At 42.4% G+C, this 25,397-nt stretch overlaps 1 protein-coding gene across 1 annotated transcript; it reads right to left on the bottom strand.

Moving 5' to 3' along the window:
• Positions 1–489: 489 nt before the first annotated feature.
• Positions 490–24,756, bottom strand: PRSS53 (serine protease 53). The gene is given in 11 exon segments (XM_089480837.1): positions 490–533; positions 1,308–1,539; positions 3,071–3,234; positions 5,046–5,305; positions 7,093–7,234; positions 8,454–8,673; positions 10,904–11,070; positions 13,118–13,398; positions 13,798–13,966; positions 15,660–15,686; positions 24,522–24,756. Coding segments are annotated over 10 exon segments (1,890 nt in total). The 3' UTR covers positions 490–533; positions 1,308–1,314.
• Between the last annotated feature and the right edge of the window lie 641 nt (positions 24,757–25,397).

Below are 25,397 nucleotides of genomic sequence, written 5' to 3'. Positions count from 1 at the left end.
GATTAGAATTGGCCTAAATTATTACGGTGCTTCCAAATGACCTACAAGAAAATGAATTTGCATTGTACAGTTCTTAACACATGTGGGCTGTTTAAATGAACAAAACAAGACAGCCTAATTATTATTATAGGCTGGACCTATGTCCTTTTCCACTCTTAAGAATGATTATGTATTTGTCCAATCGCTTACTATGAGTTGAACTGAAAAAATTCCCCAAGGATCACCCTGTGGCTGAGTGTCAGAGTGGCTTCCTTCTTCTGACAACAGGAACCATTGTGTTGCTTGAAAGGTGACCCTGGCAAGTCCAAACTGAATCCTCTTGATTTGTTCTGAGTCATCATGAAGAAGGGTCAGGTTGGGACCCATTAATAGCCCATCTCCCAAGATTGAGTTGCATGCAGGAAACCAGCAGTGATATCCTTAAAAGGTTTTTTAAAAATAGGAAACCAGACAGGGAGAAAGAATATCACCAAGTTTTTGATTCCATCAGCATTGGTCTCTTCCATATCCAGTGTTGTCCCTTTGTCTGTCTCCTGCAGAGAAAAATGGAGGCAGAGCATTACTAACCCATTTTCATCAGGAGAGTAGAGCTATTCAAATTAAATGGTTTTCACACAGGCTATGCAAAGTTTGAGTCTTAGACCAGGGATGGAAATCAAGTGACCAGCCAGATGATGTTGAACTACAGCTTCCAGCAGCTTTAGGGAGCACAGCCAATGGTGAGGAATGCTGGCAGATATGGCCCAAGAACATCTGAAAGTTTGTATGATTCCCTTCCCTTTAGACTTAGGTCCAAAAACACACTGCAGAAATAATCTAGTTTGAGACTGCTTTAACGTCCCTGGATCAGTACTAGAGAATCATAGAAATTGTGGTTTATTGTGGCACCAAAGTTCTCTGACAGAGAAGGCTAAATGCCTCACAAAACTACAGTTCCCAGAAATTCCCTAGCATTGAGCTAGGGCAGCTGAAGAGGTCTCAAACTGGATTATTTCTGTAGTATGTTTTGGATCTTCGTTGAAAGACTTCAGTCTAAGACTGTTTTGAATTTTCTGACTCATTTTGTTTGACCAATAAAGGGATCACCTCTTGGTGGGTACATACAGGAATGTGTGGATGTATGTGGATGTTTATGGATGTACATATGCATACTTACACAATATTTACACAAAAGATCTGAGCTGTTCCACCTTCCCATCTTTAAAATAGGTATGGGGGAGCTTGGGACTTTGGGCTGAATATGGCCCCTTGGGCTTCCCTAGACGCCACTCTGTTTTCTCCATGGCTCTCTTATTTGTCTAATTTACCTCAAAGTTATACATGCAGACAACTGTCTTCATCGATGACCGTTGGAAGCGGAGGTTTTTGCACATCATAGTAAGCAGACCAGGCAAGTTGCATGATCCATTCCTCATAGGCGCTGACTGCTGTGTAAACCCCTGGGCGGATGACAGTCCCACAGCCCTTTCCGAAGCTGGAGATGCCTGCCAAGAACCACACTCCATTGTGGTTGCAAACCAGAGGCTCCCCAATGCCTTCCTAGAGGTGCAAGAATACACGATACAACAGAATCAGAGCGAGAGAGAGAGAGAAAATGATGTCATAAACCAGTTTTTATATTTATCTGAAGGGCTGTATCTCCCCATATGAGCCTGTTTGAGCTCTAAGATCTTTGAAGGAGAACCTTCTCTCAGCCTCATCACCTTCCCAAGCACATTTGGTGGGAACAAGGGAGTCGACCTTTTTGGTGGCTGCTCTCAGACTTTGGGTCTTCCTTTTTTGTTATCCTTCCACTGGCAATGAATTTTTACTGCTGTATTGTCTTGTTAGTTTGTGCCTTCTGTTTTAAATTGATTTTTTAAATGGTTTTAATTCTATAGACTGGCTAATTGCATTTTAAAATAACCCTTTTACTGATGTTTTTGTAAGTATGTTAATCTGTATTTTTATAGTTTGTAAGTGGCCTTCAGTCCCATTGAGAAAATGGTGGGTGGTGGGGGAAAGAAACTAATGCTAACAGCAGCAACACTACATAGAGAGATCTTGTAGCACCATTGAAACTAAGTACAAGATCTCTCTACGTACTGATTCTACAGACTAACACAGCTCTATCTTTGAACAGCAACAATAATAATGCAAACTGTGCTTACACAGTGGCTACCAATAGTCTTCAGTACAATGCAAGATCTGGCAGGGCAGGTAGATGCTTTGATTCTAACAACGCAGGTGACAATTAGGTCCAGAATATCCATTTGGGAGCATTAATTTGGGTTAAAGTAGAAGGACAGATGAAAACTAAGCCTGATCTCCTAATTTTTCAAAGGGATCTTTCCTTGTAGATCAATGTGGAATCAACAACCAGGATCCCTAAGTACTGTAGCTTAGTGCTACTTGGTAATCAGGGTTCCTGGTTTCTGTTCACTGAATCAGGAGCTAGATGATGCTATTTGAACATTTTGTGTCAAGTGACATGACAAGAAGTGTCAGAAAGAGCCAATAAGTTCCTCCAAGGGATACTGTGAATGTTAAGAGTGTTGTGTTTCTCAGATTCAAAGCAAGACAATAACCATCAAAAGCAGTTATTCCCAGACTCTGGTCTTCCACGTATTTTGGACTTCAGCTCCCAAAATCCTTCACCATTGGCCAAGATGGCTTAGGCCTTTGGGAGCCGAACTCCAAAACACCAGGAAGACCAGAGTTTGGGAATCACTGAGTTTCGGAGAGTTTCAGCACCATAACAAATATGGACAGCTCCATGGGGCTAGAAAATCCCCCCTCCCTTTCTATTTTTTCTGGTCAGCTAAGAGCTGCATATTTCTTTGCACACCTAAGAGGGAAAGAAGGCAGAGCTTGGAACAGTTACTTTTTTGTACTCCGGCTCCCATAGACCTAGCAAAGAACATCCTGAATTATGCTCCATATCAGGAAGTGGAAGGAAGACCCAATATTTGGATTTTTCAGTCTCCTGTGTTTTAAAAATCTTGAGCAATTCAGTTCTAGGACCACAACCATGTCTTCTTCCCATGTATTTCTCTGAAAGCCCATGATCTGAAAAGTGGTGGCCCCTTACCTCACAACGCATATTCCGTCTGTAGGGTGTGGCACACAACATCTGAGGAGTGATGGAAATCTCTTGTCCAGTTTCGCTGCTCTTGTTGTAAACGCAGTTACACGCCTTGGGACCAAGGAGTTTCACCTCCACACCCCCCAGAGAACTCAGCTGCCCACGCTCATCTGGAGAAAGTTAGAAAGGTATAGCTGAGGGAGAAGGATAGAGGGAATGGTGGATTGCAGGCAGTTGCCCTTTGAGGAAGGGTATGAGAGGTGTCCTGAGCAGTATCCACATTTTCTCTCCAACCAGCCCTGTAGGAATCATAAAATCATAAAGTTGGAAGGGGCCTTATGGGCCTGTAGGTCCAACTCCTGACTCAGTTAAATCTCCAGCTAAAGCATCTCCAGCAGATAGATGTCAAGCCTCTTTTTGAAGTTATCTAAAGTAGACCCCACCACCTCTGTAAGGAATTGAGTCCATTGCCAAACCACTCTCACTATCAAAAAGTTCCTTCTAATGTTAAGTCAAAATATACCCTCCTGTAACTTAAACCATTAGACCTGGTCCTATCCTCTGAGGCAGAAGAGAAGAAGCCTGCACACTCCTCACTGTGACAGCCTTTGAGGTATTTAAAGAGTGTGATCATGTCACCTCTCACTCTTCTGCTTTACATGCCCACATCCTTCAACTTCTCCTCATATATATTTTTCAACATACTTCATATCATCCTCATTAACCTCTCTGAACTTGCTACAATTTGTCTATGTGTGTGCATGTACCTTTAAGTCGTCTGTTGATTTATAGCAACTCATTAATTTCATAGGGTTTTCTTAGGCAAGGAATACTCAGAGGTGGTTTCTCAAAATGAGGTACCATAACTGAGCGCAATACTCCAGAAGAGGCCTGAACAGTGCAGAATATATTACTTCCCTTGATTTGGAAACTATGCTTCTGTTAATGCAGGCTGAGATAGCATTTGCCTTCTTGGCTACAGCATCACACTGCTGGCTCATGTTCAATTAACAATCAACAGCATAATCTCAAGGTCCTTTTCACAGGTAGTACTGCTAAGCCAAGTATCCCCTATTGTATATCTGTTCAGGAAGACTATTTGCTGACCAGAATAAGACCATGGCTTAGTTGGCCAGAGGTGGCAACACTAAGCCTGGGATGAACCACTCAGATGGCAACTGACATAATCCAGTACTCCACATGAAGCCATTTGAGCCATATTTTTAACTAGCTTGAGAGTGAGAAAAGTTCTAGCCTAGACCTTTCCCTAGTCATGCCAACTTTCTACATAGAAGATGGAACACCATTTGGGTAATGGAGATTGTGAAAATTGGGTGGGGTCTCTCATGCAGCCTGATATAGTTCAGACCATATTGGCTGACAGGCTTGACTCCCTCAGGGAGAATTACAGTTAAGAGTGCTTGGAAAAGTTAATTTTTTGAGCTGGAGCTCCCAGAATCTCCCAGGCAGCATGGGAATCTGGGAGTTGTATTCTGAAAAATGAATGTTTCTAGGCTCTGGACCTAAAATGAGATTGGATCTGATGTTGATTGGAAATTGTCCTGTTTCTTGTCCTGATCACTGTGACTGATCTGAACCTGGTAGAAGGAGTGGGCAGAAGACTGTGATTGATGATTTGCAATAGAACAGCAAGAGTTTCTGGGCTCTCCGTCATTTAACAATCCCAAATAGATAAAGATCTTCTTTCAAGTTAGGCCATTGAAATGCCTCAATTGTAGTATTGTAGACTGAGATTTTGACTTAGTTAGAAAGGGTCATCCCACACTGGCACTAGAGGGTACAATTGGGGATTAGCAGAACCAATGCAAGTGACTCTGGCTTTCCCTTGCTGGCATTTTGCACCTAGCTCTACAAAGACAGAGGACTGATGGGTTCTACAATAAAATCAAATAAAGTAGATCTCATCAGTCTGAAGTACAGTATACCCATGCCTTCCCCTAGAAGAGAAATCCCAGCATACCAATCCTTCTTCCACGAGTCCAACAGGTGGAGCCCAATGGGAACTGGTGTTTGGCGTATGGGCTGCAAATTGCCCGGATGCTGTTAGTGAAGTTCACGGGACGGGCCAGCCTGCCCATTGCAATGTCGTTGCCCTCTTTTGCCTCAATGTAAGCACCATGGAGTTCAATATTTTGGAGGGTCCTCTTCTCCTGCCAGATTTGTTGCCCACCTGAGTGTTGTTCACCCAGTAGAACCTCCCAGCCTTCGGTTTCCTGACGCCTGAAAAAGATAACACACAAGGAATTAGACATATATGTGCAAATATCATTTCTCCCTATACAGGATCCAAGGCGACTGACTCATAATATGCAAGAAAATTTGACTTTCCTGGCATGTATTCTAGGTTTTGGTTTAATATTTAGCACACATACAAACACAATGGAAAGTCTGGTAGGTTGTAGGGAGGACTGTTGGGATCTTTCCCCCCCCTGTTTGAGCATAAACCTCCTGACTTCCTTCTAGTAAAAATATCACAAAAAATCCATATGGTTGGGATCTTATTCCTCTAAATTTCAGTTTGTCTTGGTGTAAAGCTGAAGAAAATGGCAGCAGTTTGCAAATAACAATTGAATCAATTACATTCCAGAACAGATTTCTTTCTGTCTGACCTGGTGTAGTTATTCACAGATTGTCCTGGATTTAATGCTCAAAAGCATAGAAGCCCTGTTCAGGGTTGTGGAGGGGAGAAAAGCCAAATCCTCCAGTGGATTCATGGAGGGCTTGGCCTTTCTCCTTAGCCATTGCCATTTGCACCCACTCACTCTGGTCTTTTGTAACATTTTTTAATACCTGCTACTTGCCTTAAGATCGTGGGTTACTCACATCTTATCAGCTCTTGGGAACATATTTCTCTGCAACACACCAAATATTCCCTAAGCCTGATTTCTGTCTCTACTGATTTCTGTCCTAACAAGGCCATCAGTGTCCTGGCTTCCACACACTTAGAAAGCCTAGCTGGATTAGCCTGTCATGATGTCCCTTTGGAAGTGTATATTCCACAACCTGAATCAATAACACCAATATCCTAAACTGAAAAATTTATGTGGTGGCGGCTGGGGGGGGGGAGGCCATGTTGTAATGTGCCTTCAGTTCATTTCAGACTTACGATGACTCTAAACTGAACTTATCAAGGGATTTCCCAGCAAGATTTGTTTAGAGGGGTTTTGCCATTGCCTTATTCTTAGGCTAAGAAAGTTTGACATGCCTAATGTCACTCAGTGGGTTTCCATGGCTACTCAGGGACTCAAACTCTGCTTTTCTGGAGCCCTAGTCTAATACTCAAACCACTACACCACAGTGGCTCAAATAAGGTTATAGATAGACTACATCAGTCTATTGAAAGTGGTGTCCATGCACCAGTGCTGGTTTGTGAGCTATTGTCTGCTAGTCCATGGTGGGTTTCCAGTATCGCAAAGAAACAATTGTAGTCACTGGGGACCAATATGTTGCTGGTCCCTTGCATATTGCAAACAAAACCCATGCTGATCCCCTAACTCAGATAGCGTATGAAGCATTGGCCTATATTATCTCTAGTAGTGGAAGCAGTATGCTGGGGGACATGTGCAAGAAGTTGCCATTGCTCTTATGTCCTGTTTGTAACCTTCCTAGAGGTGCCTGCTTAGTTGCTGTATGAACAAAAACTGGACTAAGTACAACTTTGTAATGGACTTCTTATATTGTTAAGTTTCCAAAAATGGCAAAATGTAAAAGCCTTTGATTATCCCATTTTGTTGAACCCTTTTCTTCTGTCTCTCCCTTAGGCAAACTCTAGAGGGCACAGGAGCCATGGTTGCAAAATGCCACATTAGTACTTGCCATGAAGGTGCATTCTGGAGGAGAATTCTCGCAACTTGGATTTCTGCCCAGACACGAAACCCAACAAAAGTTGTATGGATTCCTCCTCTCACCAACCCAGGAGACCCTGTCAGTCCTAATCCAAGGTAGGTGAGCAATGGCTGGGTATTCCTTACCCAAGATTTTTCATTCTCCCACTGTCCTCCACTCACCCAATGAAACACTGTGCAGCTGTCACAATCCGGTCCTCAGAAATCAAGGTACCTCCACAGACGTGCTGCCCCTCGTACCATAGGCTCACATACCAGGACCAGGGTCCTCTGCCAGTTGTGTCCTTTTCCAGCACCCCACAACCTAGAAGCCAGAATCAGAATGTGAAATGGGGTATTGACTGAAGCTGGACAGTGGGAAATTAAGGACAGATGAAAGGAATGACTTCTTCACACAGCACATGGGGTACATCTACACTGTAGAAATAACATAATTTGACACCACTTTAAGTACTGCAGTGCCATCCTATGGAATCTTGGGATTTTGTAGTTTTATAAGGTTGTTAGCCTTCTCTACCAAAGAATGCTGGTGCCTCACAAAAATACAAATCCCAAAATTCTGTAGGATGGAGTCGTGGCAGTTAAAGTGGTGTCAAACTGCATTATTTCTACTGTATAAGATGCAACCTTAGTTAAACTGTGGCATGGTGAAAGGCCACTCACTGGTGAATATGGTGAAAGGCCACTCACTGACTTGGGTCCAAAACACACTGCAGAAATAATCCAGTTTTACAACACTTTAATCGCCCTGGCTCAGTGCTCAGGAATCCTGGGAATTGTAGCTTGTTGTGGCACCAGAGCTCTCTGATAGAAATGACTAAATGTATCACAAAACTACAGTTCCCAGCATTTGCCACTGCCTTCCTCTGAGGCTGAGAGAATATGATTTGCCCAATGTATCCTAGCGGAGTTCCATGGCTGAGTCAGGATTGAAACCCTTGTCTCCAAGAGTCCTAGTCCAACACTTAAACCTCCACTTCACATTGCTTTGATCTTATTTATCACTAAAATAGGCTTGCATTTGCTTTGCTTAATTGTTGGCAGTCAAAATAAGGTTTTGGAGGATCAAAGTTTCTTGGCCATACTTGGCTCAAGTTAGAAATCTCATGAGAAATAGTTTTGTATTGAAAGCTTGACACAGAATCAAGGGGGATGATATAAAAAGATAAAGAAACAACATTCTTGCAGCATCTTTGAGACTACAGTGGTACCTCGGGATACGAAATACCCAGGTTACGAAATTTTCGGGATACGAAAAAATCCCATTGGAAAACATTGTTCCGCGTTACGAAAGTTTTTTCGGGTTACGAAAAAACTTTTGGTGCTTTTCGGCGCGATTTCACACGGAATCGCGGCTTTTCCCCATTAGCGCCTATGGGAATTCGGCTTGCGAAAGCCTTTCGGGTTACGAAATTGACAGCGGAACGAATTAATTTCGTAACCCGAGGCACCACTGTATCTTGTTTTGGATAGGTATGTCGTCAAACAATCCTTCCACATTTGTTCTGGATAAAGAACCTCACCTGTGCACTTGTATTTGTTGTCTGTGGTATTGGGCCGGGGTGTCATCTGATCTGCAAAGGAGGCTCCTTCGACATGTTGCTGGATCCACCTGGCATAGGATTTTGTTTCAGTGAGGAGAGTGGGACCATAGAACTGGCCACAGCCCATGGAGAAACTCATAATTCCTGCCTGGAACCAATGGCCATTCTCCAAGCAAACAAGAGGACCACCTGAATCACCCTGGAGTGGAAAGATGAGCTTTATATCATTATGTGCACAACTGATCTTGTCTTCATCAGTCATTGAACTTTGTGAGGCAGGTTTGCTAGTAAATAACCTCAGACCGACACTTGAAAAATGGTCCATTAATGGAGATGATAGCTGGGAGACCAACTTCTGCTCAAGGGTTGGATTAAGATGGTTTTAGCCCCAAAACATTTCCACAAATAAGGCCGACCCCCTATCTACATTGTGGGAGATGTGGGCCTAGAAGTGGTGGCACAGATATTAATGGCATAAATAAAGGAATACATAAGCAACAAATAAAACCCAAACCAAATTACCCAACAAGAGAGAAATCTTCATGCATGAGCCCATTTTCAGCTCTGCTAGAGGTGAAGTAAATGAGACTGATCCCATGCATTGTTACTGAATTACTCAAGTTACACACAAATTATTATGAGAAAATAAAGTATCAAGAGATTTAGGAAAGGAAGTGGCCTACACCGTTCCCACATCAACAATGAGCCCTTAATCAAATCAGTAAGAGGGCCAGAGTAAGTGCACCAGTTTGAAGCACTGATGATCTAGTCCTGCTCCTGAGAGTTTTGTTTTATTTTATTTATGGGACTGATATCCCACTTTTCTCCCAAGATGGGATTAAATAGTTGGGAACGTCCTTGTCTTGTAATGAAATACAGTGGATCCTTGTTATATGCTGGGGTTTGGTTCCAAGATCCCCCGTAGATGACAAAATCCGTGGATGCTCAAGTCCCATTAAATATAATGACATTGCAAAATGGTGTCCCTTATAAAAATGGAAAATCAAGGTTTGATACTTGAAATTTATACTTTTTTTTAATATTTTCAAACCGTGGATGCTTGAATCCTTGTACAAGAAATCCGTGTATAAGAAGGGCTGACTATACCTTCCCCAAGCTCTGATGGGCAGCGCCAGTTTGGTAACAAGTGTATGAGAGAGCACAATTGGATGCTTGGAAGAGGAGAACTGGAACTGGATGCTTGGAAGACAGAGAGATGGCAGGAAAAGACTTAGTGAAAGCAAGCATTGTGAATTGGCTGAAGGTGAACCTCTTGAATAATGCAGACTCATTCTCTCTTTGTAAGGCCCTGATGTAGGGGTAACATCTGTCTATTTACCTCTATTAATGTCCTTCCACATTTTGGAGAAACCTAGTATCATAAGGACACTATCACTCTCCACTGCTCTGCCTTGAAAAGAAAGCTGAAAACGGCAGGATTTCACTGGAATATTTCACTATTACAAGAAGGGGCAGTGCATGCCAAAAGTGTATTGGGGGGGGGGGATCGCTACAATTCTTAGCCAGGAATGGGGAACATGTGGCCTTCCAGAAGTTGGATTACAGCTCCCATAACCTCAGAGCATGGCTGTGCTGGGTGGGGCTAATGGGAATTGCAGATAAGATTCTTGGCCTCGGATCCAAGCCAAGAACTTTAAACCTGCATAAATAGCATGCATTAAGCAAACATAAGCCTGAATCCAAGCAGTGAGTCTCAACTAAAGGAAACCCACTGAATCAACTGTTGAATGGTTAGTCAACACATAAGTACAGTAAATTCCATTCCGTCAATGGGTCTATTTACTTTTGGACTAACAATAGTATCCAGCCATAAGCTGTAGTCTGTTACCTTCTTTACATTGTTGTTCTCTCGTTTCTGTCAGCCATAACCATCCTGGCCAATGGTGAGAGCTGAAAGAATTAGTATGGTGGGAGGCTCTCTGTTTCTGCTATTTACCCCTGAGAACAGGCTCCACTAAACTCAGTATGATATGTCTATTGTATCCACAGGGCTCTATTATTATACATGTTTTTATGATCAGCTGATATTTTCCTTTTTCTAGCTGGATATGAGTGGGATGAAACAAAATCTGGAAATGCTGCATTTTGTACAACAGCTCCCAGAAAGTTCAATTGAGTGGTGCATGCTGAGGATTCTGGGGGTTGTAGTCCAAAAACGCTCAGCAGGGAGCTAAGGAGTGCCCTGAAGCCTCTGTCTTTCATAACTGGAAATTTTGCCCATAAGCCCTATTTTAACATTAGACATGCCCCGGCATGTGCCATGTTCATATCTGGCTCTATAAGGTTTAGACATTTGTTTTTCAACAGCAAATTCAACAAAAAAATACCACTCCTGTAGTTTTTTAGGAAGCACCAGCAGTCACCCTTGTGTCCTGCTTTGGACTTTTTCACTTGTATCTCCCACTGACCTTGCAAGGACCTCTCATCCTGTCAGGAGTCATGGCGCAAACCATGCCAGGCAAGGCCGGGCTGACAATCCTCCGATTCCTCAGGTTGCTGTAAATACAGTTACAGGTATCAGTGGTCAGCAGGTCCACTGCCATTTCTTGGAGGGTCATGGGGTCTGGAAGGCTGACTGGAAGAGAGGAAAGGATGAGATTAAATTCTTTAGGAGTACTGGTTCCAAGCATTTGCAGCTTTTTACACTAAAAAAACAAAACAACCTTTTAACATTAAACTAAGGCAGAGATTCCACATCACAGTCTACAGTGCACAGCTGTACAAATCCTTAGCTACACTGCAGAGGTGCAATGAAACACTGGCCACATCTACACTACAGAAATAATCCAGGTTGACACCACTTTAACTGCCATGGCTCAGTGCTATGAAATTGTGAGAATTGTCTTTGGTAGGGCACCAGCACTCTCTCACAGAAGGCCAAATGTCTCACAAAACTACAGTTCTAAGAATTCCACAGTATTGAGCCATGGCAGTTAAACTGGTGTAAACTTGGATTATTTCTGTGGTGTGGATGCAGCCTGAATATCTCAGAAAACTACAATTCCCAGAATTCTGTAGCATTGAGCCATGGCATTTAAAGTTGTGTCAACCTAGATTTCTCCCATGGACATGCAGCCCCTGTTAGTTAATTGTAAAAGGCATATCAGGGTGCCAGCAATAATGTTCCAATGCACACTGGGCATCTCTGACGTGCATTGGGCACGTCTGTTGTACTCCAGCACTTCCTAGTCACACTGTTGCCTATTGTGCATTGGATCATGGAGCATCAGTCACTCTATCATTGTGCATTAGATGCCAGACGTGATAATGTCACAACAAGCCCTAAGTGAATAGGGACATTGTGAAACTGCTTGATTCTGTTTCACGCACACACAAGTCCATTTACGAAGACATACATTCCATATTGAATTCCAGCCAAAGATTCTATCAGGCTGCAAAACACAAAGAGGAAAGAGAAAGAGGGCTCTCTCATGGCCTCTGTTGAGAGAGATCAGCTGCTTTTGGCCTTCTGTTAATTTTGGCTTGGAGGCAGCCATTCCAACAAGTTGCTTCAACCATTTCCATCTAGCTGGTCATTGTATTTTTTAAAAAATAAATAAATGGCAACCTGAATTTTTTCTTCTTCTCCCTACTCAATGCTTTCTCCTTGTGCGTCATGTCCTACATTTAGACTGTAGGCCTGAAGATATGGATTGTCTTGCTATTTAGCATTTAAGCTGCTCTTGGAGCCTTTTTGGTGAATGCTACCAGTCAATCTATTAATTAATTGTTTGCTTATTTATCTGGGGTTTTGTAGTGCTCTTTTATCTGGACGACCAAAGATTTCCATACCTGCTTAGATTCAGCATGACTGTGGCATCAGGTGCGTCATCAGTGAGCCTCCTCTGCTTATATCCTAATGCCTCCCTCTTCTAATAGTGTAGGAGGAGAACCAGAAGTATTGGCAAACAATCTCAAAGTGATCACCCCATCACCCTTTTATCTGCTACTGCCTCTTCCCACAAAAGGAAACCCTCTGCTGAGAAGGGCCTTGCTGTGCATAATCACTCATTTCTTTTTATTTAACCATCCAGGGCTGGGATCTTCTATCATGGAGCATCCCCATGAAAGTGAAAAAACCACAAGTAAAAAAAACAAAAACCACTCTTTTTTTCAACCTGAGATAACACCTCTCTAGGAGTCTTTGGGTCCTGCAGCGCAACTGTATGGCCAACATCCAGCAGAAGTTGACCATAGAATTGCAAATACTACACCTAGAGAAGTTTCTCTCTAAGAATCTCTAGGTCCTTCATGTTACTCTGTGGTCAGCTTCTGGCAGAGTCCTGTTGTAGGACCTAGAGATTCCCAGAGAGAACACATTAATCAAATCTGTGGATAATCAAATCCACAAAAGTCAAAACCGCACATGTGGAGGGCCAACTATATTGCAATTGCATAAATCTCCCCACAGTGGTGGGTGGTGGTTCCCATGTCATTAGGTGGTGAATCCACTGCATGTTTTAAACCCTGGATTAAAACATGGAGTTGATCCACCATCCTACTGACATAGGAACCACCACTCCCCACTGTGGGGAGATTTATGCAATAAAGTATAGGCTCTTGGCTGTCTTTTCTCCTCTAATGGCAAGTAGGATAAGGAAAAGTTTGTTTTTCTCATTCACCATTACTGGCAATGTCTCCCCAGCCACTCAGCCAGCACTGAGACCCAAAGGCAAAGCAATGATCTGTGTAAGGCAAACAGATGGGCGATATATCCCGGGTGTAGGTCACAGGGTTAGTCAGGCGCACAAGCGCAATGTCATCGCCTTTCTCAAAGTGAGTGTAGTTCTCATAGGGGATGATCTTGCTGACGTTGCTCTCCAAACCCCTCGTCTGCCTGCCTGTCAGTTTCAGTCGGCCCAGAACCACTTTCCAGTCAGTGGGGGAGATTGGTAATCCAACCCTAGAGGGGAAGTAAGAAACAGAGATGGTGAGAAAGATAGTATAATGGCTTTTTCTTCCCCATTAGTTAGGCTGCCTGAGGAGAAGCCCTAAAGCAGAGGAAAACAACCACAGCTGGTCTAACGGCCAATTTTCTGTCTTGAGTTCCCTAGGGCCACATGGATTATCAAGTTATTTCCGACTTACGGCAACCCTAAGGTGACTCTGTCATGGGGTTTTCTTGGCAAGTTTCTCCAGAGAGGGTTTGCCATTGCCATCCTCTGAGGCTGAGAAAGTGTGACTTGCCCATGGTCACTCAGCGGATATACATGGCTGAGCTGGGATTCAAATTCTGGTCTCCAGAGTCATAGCTCAGCACTCAAACCACTACATCTTGCTGGCTCTCATTGTCTTAACTCACTCAAAAAAGCAATGAGCAGCTGTCACAATCCAGTCCTTGCTAATGAGGGTTCCGCCACAGATGTGCTGCCCATGGTGCTGGATACTGGCTTGCCATGGCCATTCTCCACGATTCGCATTTGTCCCACCTGCCATCCGGGGAACAATCTTTTGACGGCCACAGGTTATTGCTGGAGAGAAATTAAGGAGGTTAAAACATGTCATCCATACACAGTTGTTCTAAGAGTACTGCTATCCTCAGGGCTTGTTCATGAGGCAGAGGAAATGGCTACCTTGTGCAGCAAATTTTAGGTGTCACCAAAGAGCAAACATTTAGGCTATCCAATATACTATTCTTATGGCTAATAACTATACACTTTCTGCCGCCATTGTTTTTTCACTACCATTGTTACATCACGAGTGTGCCAATGCCACACTCGTGACATAACGGACGTGCTGCAACGTGCAGATGCTATGCATCCATTACGTCAAAATGGCGGTGTGTACGCCGCCAGCACATACTAGGGTTAGAGACAGTGCAGTTGGTGCGCAGTCACTAACCCTAAAATTAGCACCAGCACGGCACATTTGGCTCATCTGTTCCAGGCCTCAGGCAGCAAAATATCTTGGGCAAGCCCTATCTATACTACACAATTAGAATGCAAAGAATAATCATTCCTAGTTTTTTGTGGATTTTTCGAGCTATGTGGCCATGTTCTAGCAGAGTTTCTTCCTGACGTTTCGCCAGCATCTGTGGCTGGCATCTTCAGAGAATGCTTTGCCTGGAAAAATTGGGTGTATATATACTGTGTGAGCCTGGGAATGCAGGAGTGATTTGCATGTGTATTGTTCTGTGTTGATGGCTGGCCTCAGCCTGGGAGGCTAATGCAAAAGAGGATTAATGTCTGCTACTTGGTGATCATTATCTGCTGGGAAAGCCCCTAACTCTGAAAAGTTTCCCATTTGCATTTGCTGAGTCCTTATTTTGCTATTCCTCAGGACTGATAGCCAAATTTTGTTCACTTTAAGGGTCAGAAACATCAGAAAGAAACTCTGCCAGAACATGGCCACATAGCTCGAAAAACTCACAAAAAAACTAGGGATGCCGACCATGAAAGCCTTCGACTTTACAATAATCATTCTCTTCACCAAACTGTGATTCCTATAGTTCTCCAAGGGAATTAAAATGGGTACAGATGTACACAGCACTGGTTTTTAATCTATCTTTTTTGTAAAGCCATTGGTCTATCAGGCTTTCCAAACTGTGAGTCCCCAGATTATATTAAACTGTGGCCCCCATCATCCCTAGACAGCCTGGGTAGTGGTCAGGAATTATGGGAGTTGTAATCCAATGACATCAGGGAACCGTGTTTTGGAAAGGCTGGAAATCCCATTAATGACCAGTTTATATGATTCTACTAGTACATGAAATCTGAGAAGTCATAATGGTCTAATTTGTTTTCCTCCCAGGGTGAAATATATACTTTAAATTTTTCAGGAAAAATTAGAAGTTATTAATCTGTCTTTCTGAAAAGCATGCATTAACAAGAATAATAAATATAGTGAGTAACCAACATTTTAAATCTCTTTCCAGCCAATCCTAATCAACAGATATTTCAAACCAGAGTTTGGGGAAGTTACATTTTTGGACTTCATTGGCCATGGTGGCCAGGACATTCTGGACACTGCAGTTCAAAAACATAACATTCCCAATTACTTACTCAAATACATTTTTCTGATATAATCTTGGCAACTGTTTCTCTAAAGGAGAAAAAACAGGTTTGTGCTGACATATTACACTACAACAATTAAGTTCTATTATTCTGGCTAAAAATAAAGAACTTTTTTTTAAGTGGGAAGATATATCAAAATTATGGTACATACCTGGTGCAGATGATATTTTATGAAGGCCTAGGCAAAAAAGAAAAACAGTTTAGAACACTTGAGTTTCTGACCCTCCATGGTAATTCTATATCTGATGTCTCTATTTAGACATGGAAGTAATGAAGAACACACATGTATGAACTAGCTCTCCAACGGGTAACAATTCTTTTTTTTTTTTTTTTTTTTTGGAAAAAACAGATGCTTTCCAGAATCTCAAAATGCTGAGAGTTTTTGCAGGACTGCTTCACTGCATGGAGACTTTCCCACCTCTTCCAAAACTGATGATGATTTAGATCCAGGGAAGCATCTGTGTCTTTGGCCACATGACAATGAATAGCATCATCTGATGAACCATACTTAACAAGTGCTGCCAGCATTTATCCCTATCTGGGATGGACAATGTGTGGCCCTTTGGATGTTGTTGAACTGCAACTCCTAACATCCATCAACATAATCTATTTTGGTTAGGGCTGTTGGGATTCACTGTTCTATATTATCTGGAAGGCTGCACAATTCTAAACTCTGCTGTTAAAAAAACTGCTTAGCTAGATAAGCTCAATTAATTCATCATTTTGTTTCATGTCCTGTATGTGAATCCCTTGCATCCTGGTTTTGAGTGGAAAAAGTGAGATAGAAATAAAATTAATAATATCAATATTAGCTAGCATGAAGTTGCTAGAGAGTAATGTAGAGAGTTAGGGAGTTAGGGCCTGCAGCTGCCTCAATCTTCGCCTGATCAGGACTATAGCAACCTGCTTTTGCACCCTGGAAAGGGCACTGTAGCCGCTGGTGCCATGGCTTTATGGCTCTCCTTTGGGGCTGCATCATGTGGATGCAGTGCAAGAGGAGCGCAGTGACGCTGTGTACCGAGTGGTGCGGCACACAGCATCATGCCACCATTGGGGTGGAGTTGGGGAGTGCGTCATGTAGAAGCCATGCCCTGACTCCTCCTCCAGGCTGGCCTTAATGGCAGAGCCCCATAGTGGATGTGGAATTTCTCCTTTTGTGGCTAGGCGGGTGGCAAAAGAGTAGACTTGGTAGATTTGAAACCTTGTAGCTTTAATACGTTGCAGTTACATTGAAAGAGATCCTTTAGTTTTAGGTTTTCTACCCATAAATAAATCTCTCCATTCTTTGAACTGATTAAATTTATCTGACATATGAAAACTTGTATGGAGCAAGAAAGACTCAAAAGTGAGGGATCAGGAGCCAAAACATGTCTCCACTTTTTCCATATAGTTAATGAGTCACAGAGAAATGGGTTTTTTAAGTCTGCAAGTTATTTTCTTGAGATTATGGAGAGGATGAGGTTGAATTTGGGTGAGAAAACAGACTTTGTCTCTGCCCTGAGTCTGACCCATCTGGATGAGGCTTTCTTTGTGTAAATGAAGCCAATTGAAAAGCGTAAAAGTAAAGTTTGATATCTGGGATCACCAGCCCTTACAAGATTAGAGTGCATATGTCAGATTGATTTTGGAAATCCCCTCATTAAATTTCTCATCATTCCCAAAAGTTACAGCCTTGCAGTAATGTAACACTTCTGTCCAGCATTTAGAAATATAGTTGAGGCACACAAAGAAAAGGGACAGGCAAAACTAAACAAGGGAATAGCGATATAGCAAATATAGGAAGTCTATAGGTGTGAATGTTTTTCAGTGCCTTGCTCTTTGCAAAGCTAGACATTTGGAGAGTGATGGAAAAGTTCATTGGTAGGGCAGTGCTCTCATGTTGCACCTCTTCCTATAGCTTCATGAGAATGTAGGTAATGACAGTTCTGCCTTCCCCACAAAATACATTTTCCCCCTGGACTTTCTTGACTATGAGGGTTATTTTGCCTCATCTACGGAGAAAGTCCTGGTCAGCACCTCTTTCTAGTAAACAATGACTCAGTTCCTATCCCCTCTGGGCAAGTCCCTAAGCCAGGAAAAAGGAAACTGCTGCAAACCCCAACTTGGTCTGAGGTTCACAATTGCTTGCCACATCCATAAGGGTCAACATCCTATATCCTGGTTACATCTACGACATCCTGGTTTCAGAATCTGGACTAGTTTGCACACACACAATAAAATGACACAATCCTGAGATTGCAGAGCCGAATGCACACTGAGCTCCATCTAGCTGGGGTATGAGGATGGCTTTCCTTTAAAAGAAAAAGAACCGTGCCCCACATTTTAAAACACACATACACAAAACTTGCTCTCTGTGCTTGTGGGAGGCAGGTTCTGTCTAGCCCTGTCCATGCTCTGCTAAGGATTTATTTCTTTGCTGATTCAGTTCGCAAAGAAAGCAACACATAATTTTAGCATATTTTTCCCTGCTGAAAAATTGTAGTTTTCAAAGTCTAATCACAATCCAGGATTGTTCTGCACAAATGTCACCTGTGCAGTTTTTCCACAGGAAACAGCAGCTTACACACAGAAATATTTTTTCTGTGAAATATATATATATTAAAGTCCTGTAGCTGGGACTTATTCTGTGTAAAATGTCCACGTGTGGGTTTTTATTTAGCAGTCAACAGCATTTTCTGTTCAAAAAGAGCCATGTGTGAATTTTGTGCAGAATAACTCTCATCAGTCCAGGATTGTCCATGACAAGGCTTTTTAGCCCTCAAGAAACTCGATTTTCAAAACATTCTCCAGATAGTTTCAACTCTTCTTTCCTTCCCTACACTCTGCTGAGGTTATTTTCTACTTTGCAAGGCAGTGTTTTGTTTTTGTTTTTAAAAATACTATTATCCCATCTTGTAGTCAGTAGTGGTGACTTTGTTCTGTTATGGGCCACCAAGGATTATTTGTACCTCATGCAGATGAAGAGCAGGTGTCCTGCAGGGATCATTTATCTATTGGTGACCTTTATCTCCACCTTTCTGACCATCAATGGTGGTTGGAGGCCCCCACGTAAGCAGGACAGTGAATCCATTCCAGGATTTAGTCGAACTTTACATAAGCTATCCATATACTGAATTCTATCCCCCAAATAAGTTCAGTACCTGGGATAATTCCTCTAGAGTTCCGGCTATAACCTGGTGGCAATTCATTGCCCCACGGACATGAAAAACACCAGCCACGAGTGGTTACAGGGAACTCAAAGTGGCATACATGGTTTCCCACTTCCCTACTTTATCCATACAACAACCTTGTCAAGTAGGCCAAGCTAAGCAAAATCAACTAGTTAAGGTTGTCCAGTGTGGCTCAGTGAGGGCTTGAACCTTCAGGTCTAATTGGTTTTATACAAACTCTGCTGTTTAAAACTATTTAAATAGATTTCAATCTGTCTTTTAAAACACTTTATAAATTGTTTAATATGTTTTTTGCCTTTTAAAATCATTTTTATCATTTACACTGTTCTAAATTAGTAAGGCTGGTTTTATCATACACATACACCATCTGAAGTTCTTTAGATACAGGACGGGATATGGGATATAAATATTGCAAGGAAGGAAGGAAGGAAGGAAGGAGCCTGGATCATTCAAACACCAGTCCAACTTTCTAACCATACTAGCGCACTAGCACTCCTCCCACAAGCCTTTTGTCTTTAGTTCCCTGTGTTATTTTATTTTTTCTGGTAGGGCTCCTCTGCCCTTAAACATCAACCTGATTTTTATTTGGAAGAACCACAGATAGTAAGGTAAGCATTTCTTCTCCACCAATACTTCTTTGATACATCTTTCAGAGCTGTGCCAGATGTATAACTGAAGTAGAAAAGAAAGAAAGGAAAATGAAACACCTTGCTCCTTATCACAAAAACAGAACAAAGCTACCTATAATGTACCAGCTCGTGGTACAGGAGAGCAGACAATTGGCGCCCTTTGTTACACCCAGTTGCCATTCTGTTCTTGGAAGCAAAATCCTAGATTAATTGCTAAATCTTGGCTTGCAGAAATGCTTTGCTTCATCAAAGAAAGGACTATGCGTCATTGAACCCTTCAGGATTCAGGTTAGGAAACTGTTGACTTCATGGCTGAACTTCTACAAAATTTCAAAATGCCTGAATACCCTTCTTCCCTGTAATGCAAGATGGAGAGGGGAGTGACCATGAGGAAGAGCACTCTGTATGTGCTTTAGGAGACTGCTTTCCTTTTTATTAGCATTTCCCACATTGTGGGTGTGAGCTTTGGCATTTAGAACAGGTTGTACAGCTAAGCCACAAGGGGCCTTCGTGGCCTCATGACCTCTTGGCTGGACTATCTTTTTAAAAAAAGCAGTTGCATTTCTTCAGGACAAAACTGCAGGTGAGCTGTTTAGATTTTCCTTGGACTTTTTCTAATAGGAACGAACCTCAAGAGAGCAGGGTGAGAAGAGATTGTATGTGTGTGCCTTCAAGTCATCTGTTGACTTTTGGCAACCCTATGAATTTTATAGGGGTTTCTTAGGCAAGGAATACTCAGAGGTAGTTTGGGAAGAGATTAGGGGATATCATATATAGGAACTGGGAATCAGGGACTCTTTCATGCTACACATTTATAGCACTATGATTCCACTATAATGGTCATGCTATGTTCTATGGACTCTTGGGATTTATAGTTTGATGAGGCACAACTTCTCTCTGGCTGAGAATTTTAAATACCTCTCCTTAAATTGCAAATCCCCAAATTCCACAGAACCATGGGAGTTATAGTTAGGCGTACCATGCGTACCCCATGTACTCTTTTTCAGTGATAACAATTCTTGCTACAGGCTATTGGTTACTCCATCTCAGACATCAGAAGGGCTTGCAGACCCAGAAAAACCCAGAGGAATGAAGACAACCACCCAAAAGGAAAGTATTTTTTACCATACATCAAAGAAGTCACAGACAGAATAGGAAGACTGTGGAGGAAACACAACCTCCAGACGATCTACAAACTGACCAAGAAAATCCAGCAAATGCTGCCCCCAGCAAAGGACAGGAGAGACCTTCTCATGGCCACAGGAGTTTACCGCATACCGCGCTGCTGTAGGGACCACCAAACACCATCTACGTAGGGACCACCAAACATAGTGTTCAAACACGAATCAAGGAACACAAGAGACACTTCAGACTGGGTCAGCCAGAAAAATCAGCAGTAGCAGAACACATTGTAAACCATCCTGGTCATAAAACACTGAAATTCTGGACCATGCCAACAATTATTGGGTCAGGATGGACAGGAAATCCATTCACATCCACGAATGCCCTGGACAACTTCAACAGGAAAGAAGAAACCCTTAACGTAAACAAGGTTTGGCTACCTCTGAAGCTAATACTTCAGAGGACAGGATCAAAACTCAAAATGACCTGAATAGGCTAGAAAGCTGGGCCAAAGCTAACAAAATGAAATTCAACACGGAGAAATGTAAGGTACTGCACTTAGGGCAGAAAAATAAAATGCACAGATATAGGATGGGGGACACCTGGCTGAATGAAAGTACATGTGAAAGGGATCTGGGAGTCCAAGTGGACCACAAGTTGAACATGAGTAAACAGTGCGATGCGGCAGCTAAAAAGGCCAATGCAATTTTAGGCTGCATCAATAAAAGTATAGTGTCTAGGTCAAGAGAAGTAATAGTGCCACTTTATTCTGCTCTGGTCAGGCCCCACCTGGAATATTGTGTCCAGTTCTGGGTACGACAATTTAAAAAGGATGTTGAGAAACTGGAGTGTGTCCAAAGGAGGGCGACTATAATGGTGAAAGGTCTGGAAACCATGCCCTATATGAGGAACGACTCTGGGAGTTGGGGATGTTTAGCCTGGAGAAGAAAAGGTTAAGGGGTGATATGATAGCCCTGTTTAAATATTTGAAAGGAAGTCATATTGAGGAGGGAGCAAGCTTGTTTTCTGTTGCTCCAGAGAACAGGACCCGGAACAATGGATGCAAGCTACAAGAAAAGAGATTTCACCTCAACATTAGGAAGAACTTCCTGACAGTAAGGGCTGTTTGACAGTGGAACACACTCCTTCCTCGGAGTGTAGTGGATTCTCCTTCCCTGGAGGTCTTCAAACAGAGGCTGGATGGCCATCTGTCGGGGATGCTTTGATTGTGATTTCCTGCATGACAGGGGGTTGGACTGGATGGCCCTTGCAGTCTCTTCCAACTCTATGATTCTATGATACCAGTCCTCAAAAACAACAAATCAAAACTCAAAACATGCAAATGAACAGGATCAGGGGATTTCCCCACAGACAATGGATCACTAATTAAATAGGCACAAATCTCCCTCGCATATTCCTGCACCCTGAGGCCTTGCCATTCAACAGAAACCAACACAGAGATTAACATGTACATCACTTGCTTCCAACCAAAGATCATACAGTGTATATATACCCGCTCATTTCCATGCCAGCACTCTCTGAAGATGCCAGCCAGAGATGTTGACAAAATTATTCTAGAACACAGCCACATAACCCGAAAAACCCACAAAAAACTATGGATGCCAGCCGTGAAAGCCTTTAACTTCACAATTCTCTCTGGGTTTGCTTACAAAGTTCAGAGTGGACAAAGTGGGCAATCAGGTAGTACAGCTCGGAGCAAGAGGAGGAGAGACATGGCAGGGCAAGGAAAGCCCCCCAAAAAAACTAGCCTCAGACCTATGAAGGTTACAAAGGACCCAAACGGACAGGCCAAAATAAAGCTGCTTTGGATCACTTTGCAGATATGTTGTTTAAATGACACACATATTGTAAGAGGCCAGAAGCTGTGCCAAAGCCACACTCCAGTCCTTAGGACTAGAGTGTGGCTTTGGCGCAACTTCTGGCCTCTTAAGATGCATGCATCATTTAAACAGCATACCTCCAAAGTGACCCGAAGCAGCTTTATTTTGGCTTGTCTATTCTGGCCCAAAGTGACTCAATGGCATCCAGATGGGTTTGGGCAGCCAATGTGGTATCCAGTGGCTGCCGTTTTCCTCTTGTTAGGGAGAAAGATGGTGGTGAGGAGAAAGATGGGTATTGTTGGCATGTCTACAGCTAGACAAATAAAGAACAATTACAAGATTCCTTCTCCCCATGATTTTCACCATTCTCTTTCCCACTGTATATGGGGGAGAGGGGAGAAGAAGAAAAAATAAATGTTCCCTTTCATCCCTGGCTTACTTCCATTGCTGCAAACTGAACTTGAGTGGCTCAATATCAGTAGGGTGTGTGGATCATCTCTGAGTTTTAGTCTATACTGTATACTGTACTTGAAAGTTCATCCAAGGGGCTCAGCCCTAACACACAAAACAGTTTCTGCATAACGCACAGACTCTTTCTTCATCCTGGAGAAAAGTGACTAGCGGAGTTCTGTCCTAGGCATGGTTTTCTTGGCATGAAAAAGGATGTTATTATTATTATTATTATTATTATTATTATTATTCAGCTTTATTTATATAGCGCTGTAAATTTACACAGCACTGTACATAAAATCTTTTAATTAGACGGTTCCCTGCCTTCAGGATCTAAGCAAAGGCACCAGATTCTTTCTGATCTTGGAGGCTAAGCAGGATCAGCGCTGATAGTACTTGGATGGGATGCTGCCAACAAATACCAGATGCTGTAGGCTATTTTTCAGAGGAAGGAACTGGCAAAACCATCTGAGTATTCCTTGCCTAAGGAATGAACCTATAAAATTCATAGGTTCACTATGAGTTGATAGGTGATTTGAAGACACACATCCACACACACATTCTTGGCATAAGTGGTAGGTCTTCTGAATTTAAATTGCAGCATCTCTTATGTTGTGAATGAGGCACTGCATCAGTATAAATATGATCCTATTCACACACCTACCTATTCAATTTCTCTGCCCATCTTGCCCATCAAATAAACCTTTCTCCTTGCCCATCCATCCATCGATCCATACATTGTTTCCTGCTTGTCTTTCTATCTCTTTCCAGAGGGTTGAACTGTGTTAGCGCAACAAAACGTCTTTGGTGGCATCTTAAAAAATGAGCTAGGAATTTTATTTACAGGTAGCCATTTTGTAATAATTATAACTGGAAACAGATGGAGAATTTGTGATGGGGCGAAAGACAAATGGTTAGGATGGAGGCTAGACAGACAGGTAGCTAAAAATTAGCTCTGTTCCATGAAAGCTTTGGCTCTCTTTAAGATGGGCAGCATCTGGATGGCATCATTCATTCTTTAAGCTACATCAGAGTCCAAAATCCACAACTGGCCAACTAAAGTGCACAAAATTCATTGGTCCAATAAAAGTTTCACTCTTTTGTTGATACAAAAAAATCCAAATTCCACAAAAGAGTGATACCTTTATTGGACCAATTAATTTGTTCATTTTGGTTGGCCAGTTGTGGATTTTGGACTCTGTTGTAGCTTAAACAACTTTTGGCCATCCAAAACCTTGGCTTCCAAACCTTCAAATCACAGGACCACCTCAGCAAAACATAACCTAGCTAAAAAAAAACTGGAGGAGCTCTAGTGCAGACCCCCCCCCCCCATGGCTAAAAAAGCCCCCTGTGTTTAGCAAATGGAGCAAGTGGATGATATGGGAGAAATATAGGCTATAAATTAAATTAAACAAACAAGCTGACAAAACCTGGGAAGGTAATGGCCCCATGCACTCTGGGAACTTGATCCTGGATATTCCAAATTCCAATCTAACACTATCTAACGTACCACACTCATTCTCATCCATCCAACCATCCATCCATGGACAACTGGGGATAGAATCATAGAATCATAGAATTGGAAGAGATTGCAAAGGCCATCCAGTGCAACTCCCTGCCATGCAGGAAATCTAAATCAAAGCATCCCCAACAGATGGCCATCCAGCTTCTGTTTAAAGACCTCTAAGGAAGGATAAATATCTAGCTATCTAGCCATGAATTCAAACCTATGTGCCCATCGATATGTCTCTCCTCACTCAACCATTTATTTATTATATGTAGACTACAAGTATAAACTCACCCATGAGGACCAGTAGCATCAGCAGCACAATGCTGACAAGTCTTCCTGTCTGTCCTGCCATCCTTGCAGATCCTCCTCTTGTCACTGTCTGCTCCCTGCAGCACTTGAATTTTATAGACATCCGATGCCTGTGGCAAGAGGAGACAGCCTGGGTCACCCCGCCCTACCACACCTCATCGGTCTTGCACAATGTGGCATTTTTCTGGATGTGTAAGTTAGATGTACAGTTAGTCATCTTTATTTCTTTGGAACTCAGCATGCTTTCATGGTTTGATTTGATAAAACTAATCCTACTGACCTGGCATTAAAACAAAAACCAATTCCTGATAGTTTTACGGCTTTCTTCCTTTCTATGTTAAAGATGAGGAAAGGTTGCATTTTTTCCCACATGGAGCGTGGAAAGGGATAGGGCACTTTTTAAAAAAGGAAAAAAAGCATTAATGACATATCTATTATTCATATTATGGTAATACCTACAACTAAAAAGACACAATAATCCCTATTCCACAGTCACTTCATCAGGCAAAGTTGCTTTTTAAAAAGCGGGTTGGAGGGGGAAAGAGGAGGATACACATTATGTTCTTGTTGTTTGTTGTTGCTGTTACAGATAATAATCCATACTCTGTACTTCTGCAAACACAAAAGGGCCAGAGCCATCACTACCTATTTGGATTCTTTTGGAAGAAAAGATGGTATCAAAATGCTGTTCAAAATTATGTAGTTGTACAATGAAGATACGTACCTCCTTAAAGAAAAGTAAAGGCATGCAGCATGAGTCCTGCAGACCAATAGCCCACATCAGTTCCTCCAGTGAGAAGGGCATGCACCTTGAGCTGCTTTCAGCCTTGTCCTCTTCACTGTTTTCACCCTGTCCTT

The sequence above is a fragment of the Sceloporus occidentalis genome, unplaced genomic scaffold, assembly GCF_023333645.1.
Source record: "Sceloporus occidentalis isolate IW3139 unplaced genomic scaffold, rSceOcc1.0.p SCAF_14, whole genome shotgun sequence".
Lineage (NCBI taxonomy): Eukaryota > Metazoa > Chordata > Lepidosauria > Squamata > Phrynosomatidae > Sceloporus > Sceloporus occidentalis.
This window is presented reverse-complemented; position numbering and strand designations above follow the sequence as displayed.